Below are 12,314 nucleotides of genomic sequence, written 5' to 3'. Positions count from 1 at the left end.
GAGAAAAATCAATGAAACGAAATGCTAGTTCTCTGAAAAGAGCAATAAAATTGACAATCCTCTAGCAAGACTGACAAAGAGAAAAAAAATAGACACAAATTTACAATATCAGGAATGAAACAGGGGACAGATATCGCTACACACCGTGCTAACATCAGAATAATCATCATCCTAGGAACAACTCTGCACACATAAAATTGACAAGCTAGATGAAATGGATCAATTCCACGAAACGACAAACTACCAAAACATACCCAATATGAAATAAATTTCAATAGCCCATAACTATAAAGTTGAATTTTTAATTTAAAGACTCCTGAAAAAGGGCTTCCCTTGGTGGCGCAGTGGTTGAGAGTCCGCCTGCCGATGCAGGGGACACGGGTTTGTGCCCCAGCCTGGGAAGATCCCACATGCCACGGAGCAGCTAGGCCCATGAGCCATGGCCGCTGAGCCTGCGCATCCGGAGCCTGTGCTCTGCAATGGGAGAGGCCACAACAGTGAGAGACCCGCGTACCACAAAAAAAAAAAAAAAAAAAACAACTCCTGAAAAAGAACTCTGCAGGCCAAGACTGTCTGACCAAGACAATTCTACCAAACGTTTAAAAGAGAACTAACACCAATTCTACACAATCTCTTTCAAAAAAAATAAGAGAAAAAACAGCTAATAAACCAATTCAGGAGAGTAGAGGATGTAAGATCAATATACAAAAATCAACTGCAATGAATGCAAAAATGAAATTTTTAAAAACTATGCCGTTTACAAAAACATCGAAAAGAATAAAATAGTTACAAATAAATTTAACCAAAGTACAAGAAGTGGACTTTCCTGGTGGCTCAGTGGTTAACAATCTGCCTGCCAATGCAGGGGACACGGATTCGAGCCCTAGTGTGGGAGGATCTCACATGCCGTGGAGCAACTAGGCCCGTGCGCCACAACTACTGAGCCTGCACTCCGGAGCCCGCGAGCCACAACTACTGAAGCCCGCACGCCGCAACTACTGAGCCTGTGAGCCACAACTGCTGAAGCCTGCACGCCTAGAGCCCATGCTCCGCAACAAGAAAAGTCACCACAACGAGAAGCCCGCACGCACACCACACAAAGAAGAGCCCCCAGTCACCGCGCGCGACCAGAGAAAGCCTGCACCAGCAACAAAGACCCAACACAGCCAAAAATTAATTAATTTTTTTTTTTTTAAAAAACAACGGGGTAGGGGGAAAGGAGAGTGGATTTGGCTACAAAGGGACAGCATGAGGGATCGTTGTGGTAGAGGAAATGTACTGCATCTAGACTACATCAAAGTCAATATCCTGGTTGTGATATTGTATTACAGCTTTGCAAGATGTTACCACTAGGAGAAACTGGGTAAAAGGTACTCTATTATTTCTTATAACTTCATGTGATTCTACAATTATCTCAAAATAAAGTTTAATTTTTTTAAAATTGCTTTTAACACACACACACACAGTAACCTGCAGAAGAATTTAATTTTAAAATTTGGTATATAATATCACACTGGAAATATTCCTATTTACCAGGAAATATCTTCTTCCTTTTGAAGAAAATCCAACATATAATTCAGCTGTCCCTTCTCTGAATTTAAAATATACAATTTATTAAATATATAAAGTTGCTAAGGTTATAATTTTAACAGTTATAGGTGCTTGTTAAAAGATATGACTTAAGTTGTCACAGTGGGCATAATGAAGCAATATTCGATAACACTAACTCCATTTTAAAAAATGGAGATGCCTTACAAGGAAAATAATAAAATACTCTGAATTTTACAAGGCAAGATTTTACGTGAAGTGCTTTGAGGAAATAAATATTGATATAAAAGGAATATAAGCTGAAGATTTTTATGGGAAAAGAAAATATTAAGTTTATTCTACCATGAAGGACCCATTTAGCATAGCTAGAGTTCTTTTTCTTATGCTAAAACACACCTAAAACTTTAAGCGCTTGCACCAATATCTGCAAGATTTGTATATATGCTAAACACAGGTTCATCCATTTTTACTAACAGGTTAACAATATAAAATGAATACTGGACACGGATTAAAGATAAACATATTAAGATTAGAAAATGACCAATAAGAACCTACTGTCTTTGGCTGATGATTTACTTTTTTATCTTCCAGATCCTTGAATTTTGATCGAAAAGAAATCATTTTCTCTTGAAGTTCCGGTGTACACAGTTCGTACACATCCAACATAAGAGGAAATTTAACATCCTATATACAAACCAAAAGAAAAAGGGTAAACAGACTTATAAAGGTAGTTATTTAAAATATTTATCACACTTTTTTAAGTACTGCTTTCATATTCAAATAAAGTTGAAAATAAGAACTGTAAAAATCACGTGGAAATCTAAGCATTTGAAAATATGTTTATTTTCAATCTTGTCCTAACTTTTTTTTTTTTTTTTTTTGCGGTACGCAGGCCTCTCACTGTTGTGGCCTCTCCCATTGCGGAGCACAGGCTCCGGACGCGCAGGCTCAGCGGCCATGGCTCACGGGCCTAGCCGCTCTGTGGTATGCGGGATCCTCCCGGACCAGGGCACGAACCCGTGTCCCCTGCACCAGCAGGCGGACTCTCAACCAGTGCGCTACCAGGGAAGCCCGTGGTCCTAACTTTAAGATAAAAAAATTTTTAACTTTTCCATTAAACATTTTAACCCATGAAACTGGCCGCAGAGGAGTTACCAAAAATTTAAACAACAGGGACTTCCCTGGTGGCCCAGTGGTTAAGAATCCACCTCCCAATACAGGGGACATGGGTTCAATCCCTGGTCAGGGAACTAAGATCCCATATACCACGGAGCAACTAAGCCTGCGTGCTCTAGAGCCCACGCACAACTAGATAGCCCATGTGCCGCAACTACTGAGCCCGTGTGCTCTGGAGCCCCACACACCACAACTAGAGAGCCCACATGCTGCAATTACTGAGTCTGTGCGCTCTGCAGCCCGTGCGCCACAACTAGAGAGCCCGAGTGCTGCAACTACTGAGCCCACATGCTGAAGGGCCCGCGTGCCACTAGAGAGAAGCCCGCATGCTGCAAAGAGCCCACGCGCCACAATGAAAGATCCCGCATGCTGCAATGAAGATCCCGTGTGCTGCAACTAAGACCCAATGCAGCCAAATAAGTTTTTTTTTAATTTAAACAATTAAAGAAGCATTTCAGAAATACTAGACTAGCAGATATTTCAACTACATTTAACCTGTTCCTATGACCCTAAGTATATCTGAAAATGTATTATAAATTTCAGCTCAAGAGGCTAAAATTACATATACCTCTCCCAAGGATCAGACTCTATGGATGCACAGCAGAGCTACAGTTCAACAAAACAGATAAATCATAAGGTTAGCTCTGACGTCAAACGATTACAATTTAAGTATTCCTTGGGCACCAGTAATTTAACACTCTCCTTTCACCTGGAAGAAAGGAACCGCCTAGAATACAGTGTGTTATATTGCCCCTTACCCCACTCCCGTCCCCAAACCTACTGGACCAGTATCTCTGGAACTGAGGATCTGGTCTAGGGCAGTATTTCTGGGGAATGGATGGCATCCATCAGAATTACCTGGGAATCTTTTGAAAAATGTAAGACCTACTAAGGCCCCACTTAATCAGATGCTTGGTGGCAGTTGAGGGGCAGGCGTGTGTATGATTCAAAATAAAAAGGACAATAGATAATTCCAATATATATTCTTGATTAAGAACCACTTGTCTAATGTTAGTAACTTCCCTATTTATAGTATTTTAAAGTGAGTTTACCCCTAAAAGAATAAAGAAACCTATTGTAAGTTATGAATTACCTTCAAAGAATTACAATAATTCATTATAGTAAAGTTCATTACTAACCTTAAGAACTTTGGCATTCACAGATTCCTTCTCTTTATAAAAAAATCGAACCATCTGAATAGTCAAGTAAGCAGGCAACCGGCTGATCTTGGACTGAGGAGAAAAAGTGGAAAGAAATTCTGTAACATACAAATACCACGCAAATTTTTAATTCCTCAGTTTGGTAAAAACAAAGACTGGGTAACATTAATTAGCTGGAAACCCTTCTAGTAAATGGAACTGGATTCCAAAACTTACAGATTTGATGTACAAAGCATTTCTTTGCAATGTTGGAGACTGTTTGGTGATTTCTTCCTGAAGTCGCTAAAAAAGAACATAACAGAAGTCCAAACATTAAAGAATTTTCTTCTGCAATACAGTTATATCTTTAATTCTTTTAAAAATTATCAGCACTACTAATTAATAGACAACACACAGGACGTCAACGGATTTATACCCCTGAGAAATAATTTGAATGAAGACAATGTGGGAAGGCTTTTAGATATGGTTCAGTTCTTTTTTTTTTTTTTTTTTTTTAAATTAATTAAGTTATTTATTTTTGTCTGTGTTGGGTCTTTGTTTCTGTGAGAGGGCTTTCTCTAGTTGTGGAGAGCAGAGGCCACTCTTCATCGCGGTGCGCGGGCCTCTCACTGTCGTGGCCTCTCTTGTAGAGCACAAGCTCCAGACGCGCAGGCTCAGTAGTTGTGGCTCACGGGCCTAGTTGCTCCGCGGCATGTGGGATCTTCCCAGACCAGGGCTCGAACCCGTGTCCCCTGCATTGGCAGGCAGATTCTCAACCACTGCGCCACCAGGGAAGCCCCATGGTTCAGTTCTTAAAAGGCATCAATTTTTACTGGCATGAACTCCTCAGAATGTAAATAATATTTGAAGTCTTTTAATTATGACCCAAATGCTCAGATTCTGAGAGTTTATACTGTATTTTATACAACCTAAGGAAGCCTTTCATGGTATTCCTCTACTTATGGATCAACAGAATATTCATATTAGAAGAAAATTAAGAGAATGCAGATAACCCTTGTTCTTTACGCTTTATTTAGCAAAGCCTTCCAGAACAAATCAGTTATTGCTAAATCTGAGAAAAGTCGTAACACAGAAAACCTCTGTTAATCTAATAAATGTGGGAAAGCCTTTAGCCATTATATCTTATAACCATCATGTCTGCCATTCCACTCCTTACAGCCTGTGTGACACTGAGCAAGACAGTTATCCCTCTGGGCATCATCTGTAAATGGTGCATGGTCTGTAAATGGTGCTAACAGCATTTAACGTGACAGTGCTATTGTTAGAATTACATGAGTTTGTACATGGAGAAAACTTGGAGAACTATTTGGTATATATTCTATGTTCAACAAGCATGTTATACTTGTATAAAAATTGTTTCAGGTTTGATTTTTTTAAATTACTAATTACAAAAGAAAGCACCATGGAGTAGCTTTTTAACATTTAACCAAGTTTATCTGGCAACAAAGAGGTAAAGAAATGTGGAGCAAAATTACTCAAAAATAAAACGAATGATGATAAGAAATCTAAAAAATTACCAAGACAACAAATACAACATCTCATTAATACATGTTGTTAAAGAAAGAATACATGGTACAATGTTACTCATCAGGTAAGCTACATATCATTATCATCAATTCATGATCATCTAGAAGTTCCAGGCATCCTGGAATTTTATAAAATTACGAAGAATACACCCTGGAGAGTCCCTGCCGAAACATTCTATACCACACTCTCCAATTAACATTTACAGCACGTTTTGATGCCCCAAAACTTGCATCATAATTTTTTATAGGACTTAGGGCGGTAAGCTAGTATCTGTATGCTTTTATTATTACTTTTTTTTTAACATCTTTATTGCAGTATACAATGGTGTGTTAGTTTCTGCTTATAATAAAGTGAATCAGCTATACATATACATATATCTCCATATCTCCTCCCTCTTGCATCTCCCTCCCATCCTCCCTATCCCACCCCTCTAGGTGGTCACAAAGCACCGAGCTTAACTCCCTGTGCCGTGTGACTGCTTCCCACTAGCTATCTATTTTACATTTGGTAGTGTATATGTCCATGCCACTCTCTCACTTCTTCCCAGCTTACCCTTCCCCTTCACCTTGTCCTCAAGTCCATTCTCTACGTCTGCATCTTCATTCCTGTCCTGCCCCTAGGTTCTTCAGAACCATTTTTTTTTCCTTAGATTCCATATATATGTGTTAGCATATGGTATTTGTTTTTCTCTTTCTGACTTACTTCACTCTGTATGACAGATTCTAGGTCCATCCACCTCACTACAAACAACTCAATTTCGTTTCTTTTTATGTCTGAGTAATATTCCATTGTATGTATGTGCCACATCTTCTTTATCCAGTCATCTGTCGATGGACACTTAGGTTGCTTCCATGTCCTGGCTATTGTAAATAGAGCTGCAATGAACATTGTGGTACATGACCCTTTTTGAATTATGGTTTTCTCAGGGTATATGCCCAGTAGTGAGACTGCTGGGTGGTATGGTAACTCTGTTTTTAGTTTTTTAAGGAACCTCCATATGGTTCTCCATAGTGGCTGTATCAATTTACATTCCCACCAACAGTGCAAGAGGGCTCCCTTTTCTCCACACCCTCTCCAGCATTTATTGTTTGTACGTTTTTTGATGATGGGCATTCTGACTTATAATGAGGTGATACCTCATTGTAGTTGTGATTTACATTTCTCTAATGATTAGTGATGTTGAGCATCCTTTCATGTGTTTGTTGGCAGTCTGTATATCTTCTTTGGAGAAATGTTTATTTAGGTCTTCTGCCCATTTTTGGATTGGGTTGTTTGTTTTTTTGTTATTGAGCTGCATGAGCTACTTGTCAATTTTGGAGATTAATCCTTTGTCAGTTGCTTCATTTGCAAATATTTTCTCCCATTCTGAGCGTTGTCTTTTCATCTTGTTTATGTTTCCTTTTGCTGTGCAGAAGCTTTTAAGTTTCATTAGTTCCCATTTGTTTTTGTTTTTATTCCCATTTCTCTAGGAGGTGGGTCAAAAAGGATCTTGCTGTGATTTATGTCAAAGAGTGTTCTGCCTATATTTTCATCTAAGAGTTTTATAGTGTCTAGCCTTACATTTAGGTTTTTAATCTATTTTGAGTTTATTGTTGTGTATGGTGTTAGGGAGTGTTCTAATTTCATTCTTTTACATGTAGCTGTCCAGTTTTCCCAGCACCACTTATTGAAGAGGCTGTCTTTTCTCCATTGTATATTCTTGTCTCTTATCAAAGATAAGGTGACCATATGTGTGTGGGTTTATCTCTGGGCTTTCTATCCTGTTCCATTGATCTATCTTTCTGTTTTTGTGCCAGTACCAAACTGTCTTGATTACTGTAGCTTTGTAGTATAGTCTGAAGTCCAGGAGCCTGATTCCTCCAGCTCCGTTTTTCTTTCTCAAGATTGCTTTGGCTATTTGGCATCTTTTGTGTTTCCATACAAATTGTGAAACTTTTTGTTCTAGTTCTGTGAAAAATGCCATTGGCAGTTTGATAGGGATTGCACTGAATCTGTAGATTGCTTTGGGTAGTACAATCATTTTCACAATGTTGATTCTTCCAATCCAAGAACATGGTATATCTCTCCATCTGTTAGTATCATCTTTAATTTCTTTCATCAGTGTCTTATAGTTTTCTGTGTACAGGTCTTTTGTCTCCTTAGGTAGGTTTATTCCTAGGTATTTTATTCTTTTTGTTGCAATGGTAAATGGGAGTGTTCCCTTAATTTCTCTTTCAGATTTTTCATCATGTGTATAGGAATGCAAGAGATTTCTGTGCACTAATCTTGTATCCTACTACTTTTACCAAATTCATTGATTAGTTCTAGCAGTTTTCTGGTAGCATCTTTAGGATTCTCTATGTATAGTATCATGTCTTCTGCAAATAGTGGCAGCTTTACTTCTTCTTTTCCGATTTGGATTCCTCTTATTTCTTTTTCTTCTCTGATTGCTGTGGCTAAAACTCCCAAAACTATGTTGAATAACAGTGGTGAGAGTGGACAACCTTGTCTTGTTCCTGATCTTAGAGGAAATGGTTTCAGTTTTTCACCATTGAGAACGATGTTGGCTGTGGGTTTGTCATATATGATCTTTATTATGTTGAGGTAAGTTCCCTCTATGCCTACTTTCTGAAGGGTTTATATCATAAATGGGTACTGAATTTTGGGGAAAGCTTTTTCTGCATCTAGAGAGATGATCATATGGTTTTTCTCCTTCAATTTGTTAATATGGTTTATCATATTGATTTGCATATATTTACGTATGCTTTTCAAGTGAACTTCTCTTAAAAGCCATTATGCCTCACCACACCTCTTCCCTCAGTTATCACAGGGCAAAGAATAGCATTATTTATCTATCTGTTTCTTATAGAAACATTTACCAATACTTTCCCTAACCAATCTTACCCCAAACTGTAAATGAGAGCTCCCTGACAACAAATAATCTTGTTTTCAATGTAATCCCTGCCCCAATTCACTGCCCATCATTCAAGAGATGTACATATTCCCCCAAACCATATCAAATAAATGTTAGGCAAGCAAAATTGTTCTTTTTTATCAATCTGCTCATTAGGGTGGATTCTTTAGTATGGCACTGGGGAAACAGTACTAACTGAATAATAAGACAAGCAAGTTTTATTTCTGGCTCTGCCACAAACCAATTAAGTCACTTAAATTCTAGGGCCTCAACTTGAATACTAGTGCAATGGCAGAATGACTACATGCCCGTATTTGCACAGTACAACCCCAGTTTTTACCTCACAATTATTAATATATCCTCATTATAATACCCTCAGAGGCCTCCTTCGAGCCTCTGGCCACAACATTTTTGTCAACCAATCAATACACAACCTTGTTTTATGTGTGTTTCTGCTATTTAATGACACCTTAACATACACTGAACTCACAGTCAAGTAAACTATAACTCATCCCTGAATGAAGCTTATCTAACAAAGGTTATTTTCTCCTTAAGGCACATCACAGCCTTCTTGCACTTAGAACACCAGACAGCACTTCAGCATTATGCCTGAAGGCCATTATAAACAGCAAGATCACCAACAAAAAGCACAAAAATGCAAGAAATGTGGCATTAAAATTACTGCAAAAAGGGTACTTGTTTATAGTATGAGCACTGAAACAAGAAGGCAGAGCGGGCTTCCCTGGTGGCACAGTGGTTGAGAGTCCGCCTGCCGATGCAGGGGACACAGGTTCGTGTCCCGGTCCGGGAAGATCTCACATGCCGCGGAGTGGCTGGGCCCGTGAGCCATGGCCACTGAGCCTGCGCGTCCAGAGCCTGTGCTCCGCAATGGGAGATGCCACAACAGTGACAGGCCCGCGTAGCGCAAAAAAAAAAAAGGCAGAGCATCACCTTTGGGGACCTCAGGTGAAACAGTGTGAGTCAGGCAACTCAAAATTTTTGTCACCCTGTGCATATCTACAAATGACCATGAAAGCACCATGAGTACTGATGTTGGGGTTACAAATACATTTTAGCAAGTAGGTGTATTTGCAAATTCAGAATCTACGAACAATGGGGAGGAACTGCAATTGTCCTTACCAACTTAAGTCCTGTAAAAAGATACTTGACTTCTTGATTGATAAAACAGCTAAGCTGAAGCTGACTTTCCTTTCCTTTACTGACTTCTTCTTCTTCAGATTCTGTACATTTCATGCTTTGAAAAATAAGATAAGGAATTTTCCAATAGGCATTCAATTTGTTATATAATCTTGAATAAGTTATCCTAATGCTATTAAAATTAATAGCATCATTCACTGGTATTTAAAACATTTCAGTCTTCCAATAGAGATTCATTTTAATATACTTAAAAATGCTCATTCACTTACCAACAATACGGATTAATGAATGTGTGTAAAAGGATAAACTCTCAACAAATTTAAGTTGGTATTTATAGTCTTAAAATGGTCTTAATAACCCAACGATAGATAAACAAATCTTTTTCTAAGTTTCCACCCATGATGTAGAAAATAGTATTCTCCTAAATTCATGTTTTATTAATTATATCAATCTCATGTATATAATTTAGCTGATTTATCCCATTTCATAATTAAAAATTAATTCTCTATGAGGTGAATTAATGAGGTATTCTGCTAAAGGTGTTCTTAGGAAAAAATATGAATGTCCTTAAAGAGTACATTTATCTAAACTTCAAGAGCACTCCAAAGGGTGTATTTTTCCAAATTCCTAATTTCCATATTTTTTAAGCATAAAAACCTCTGAAGAATTTTCCTTCATATCCCACCCACCACTCCAGCAGGCAACAACGCTCTTTATACCAATTCACTTCTATGTTACGATTACAGTCATACTAATCTTGGCTCATAAGGATACGTAGTTTCAAATTCAACTCCGAAGAACTGATCAATTAAACTTTTCTTTTTAGAAGGTGTCACTGCTGGTACAGATGAAGAATCTGTCTGCAAAAGTTAAGATGAAATAAAAATTCCAACTTTACTTCATATGGATATTAATGTACATTGGCTCCCACACAATCCAGTTTAGTAACACACATTTAGACTTTTTAAAATGTAATCCCTTTCTGTAAAATTCTTCTACTGATCAAAAAATATTACCAAAAAATTACAGATGCTCAATAATCTCAATTGATTAAATTTAGCAAATAATTCATTGAATTCAAGCATCAAATGCAAGCTGTCAAGTTCCAACTACAGATTCAGCATCTAAAGTATTCAAGTACATGTCTACCTATTAAGATGAACTGACTTTAGGGTGGGGGTGGGATAGAGAATCAAAGTCTATATTCACAAATGTATTTCAATTACCTCTTTAACAGTATCATCCTCTATAGCTTCCAATTTCTGTTGCAATACTCGCATCATTTGTATCCAACATTCATTAGCATCCTGTAATTTAAAAAGTGACACAGTAAGTAATCCTGGCTATTACAGTGTTTGATCTATAAAATGCTTCCAAAGTAATTACTGTTTCCTTAGAGAAGGGGAAGGAAGTTTTTTTCTTAAAAAATATTAAGCCAAATTAAATATTATATGATCTTCAAAACAATGAAGAATTCCAGAATAGTTTATTCATTCATTCAAGAGATGTTTCGTGAATTCATCATTATGCTAAACACTATTCTAGACACTAGGAATACACAACAGTCAACAAAACAGAAAAAGTTCTAATGGGGAACATAAACAAAATATAACAAATTCAAGTGAAGAGAGGGTTATGAAGGAAAAAAAAGCAATATGGGAGCAGAAAGTGATTAGGGGATTGTCAACAAACACATGAAGGATACTCAACATCACTAATCATTAGAGAAATGAAAATCAAATCTACAATGAGGGGCTTCCATGGTGGCGCAGTGGTTGAGAGTCCGCCTGCCGATGCAGGGGACACAGGTTCGTGCCCCGGTCCGGGAAGATCCCACATGCCGCAGAGCGGCTGGGCCCGTGAGCCATGGTCGCTGAGCCTGCACATCTGGAGCATGTGCTCCATAACGGGAGAGGCCACAACAGTGAGAGGCCTGCGTACCGCAAAAAAAAAAAAAAAAAAAAACTACAATGAGGTATCACCTCACACTGGTCAGAATGGCCATCGTCGAAAAATCTACAAACAATAAATGCTGGAGAGAGTGTGGAGAAAAGGGAAACCTCTTGCACTGTTGGTGGGAATGTAAATTGACACAGCCACTATGGAGAACAGTATGGAGGTTCCTTAAAAAACTACAAATAGAACTACCATACGACCCAGCAATCTCACTACTGGGCATATACCCTGAGAAAACCATAATTCAAAAAGAGACATGTACCACAGTGTTCACTGCAGCTCTATTTACAATAGCCAGGACATGGAAGCAACCTAAGTGTCCATCGACAGATGAATGGATAAAGAAGATGTGGCACATATATACAATGGAATATTACTCAGCCATAAAAAGAAACGAAATTGAGTTATTTGTAGTGAGGTGGATGGACGTAGAATCTATCATACAGAGTGAAGTAAGTCAGAAAGAGAAAAACAAATACCATATGCTAACACATATACATGGAATCTTAAAAAAAAAAAAAAAAAAGGTTCTGAAGAACCTAGGGGCAGGACATGAACAAAGATGCAGATGTAGAGAATGGACTTGAGGACAAGGGGAGGGGGATGGGTAAGCTGGGACGAAGTGAGACAGTGGCATGGACATATATACACTACTAAATGTTAAACAGATAGCTAGTGGGAAGCAGCTGCATAGCACACGGAGATGAGCTAGGTGCTTTGTGACCACCTAGAGGGGTGGGATAGGGAGGATGGGAGGGAGATGCAAGAGGGAGGAGATATGGGAATATATGTATATGTATAGCTGATTCACGTTGTTATAAAGCAGAAACTAACACACCATTGTAAAGCAATTATACTCCAATAAAGATGTTAAAAAAAAAAAGAAAGTGATTAGG

The 12,314-nt window shown here is 38.2% G+C and overlaps 1 protein-coding gene across 3 annotated transcripts in view; it reads right to left on the bottom strand.

The window, feature by feature from the left end:
* USP14 (ubiquitin specific peptidase 14) overlaps window positions 1-12,314 on the bottom strand; it is a 46,634-nt gene that overhangs the window by 4,611 nt on the left and 29,709 nt on the right. For all 3 annotated transcript variants that reach the window (XM_067699561.1, XM_067699562.1, XM_067699563.1), the window contains exons 8-13: window positions 10,689-10,769; window positions 10,237-10,322; window positions 9,445-9,559; window positions 4,101-4,166; window positions 3,864-3,956; window positions 2,104-2,232 (exon numbers count right to left, since the gene is read on the bottom strand). In XM_067699561.1, coding sequence (XP_067555662.1) covers window positions 2,104-2,232; window positions 3,864-3,956; window positions 4,101-4,166; window positions 9,445-9,559; window positions 10,237-10,322; window positions 10,689-10,769 — 570 coding nt within the window. The remainder of the gene's footprint in view (window positions 1-2,103; window positions 2,233-3,863; window positions 3,957-4,100; window positions 4,167-9,444; window positions 9,560-10,236; window positions 10,323-10,688; window positions 10,770-12,314) is intronic.

The sequence above is a fragment of the Pseudorca crassidens genome, chromosome 12, assembly GCF_039906515.1.
Source record: "Pseudorca crassidens isolate mPseCra1 chromosome 12, mPseCra1.hap1, whole genome shotgun sequence".
In the NCBI taxonomy this organism is placed as follows: domain Eukaryota; kingdom Metazoa; phylum Chordata; class Mammalia; order Artiodactyla; family Delphinidae; genus Pseudorca; species Pseudorca crassidens.
This window is presented reverse-complemented; position numbering and strand designations above follow the sequence as displayed.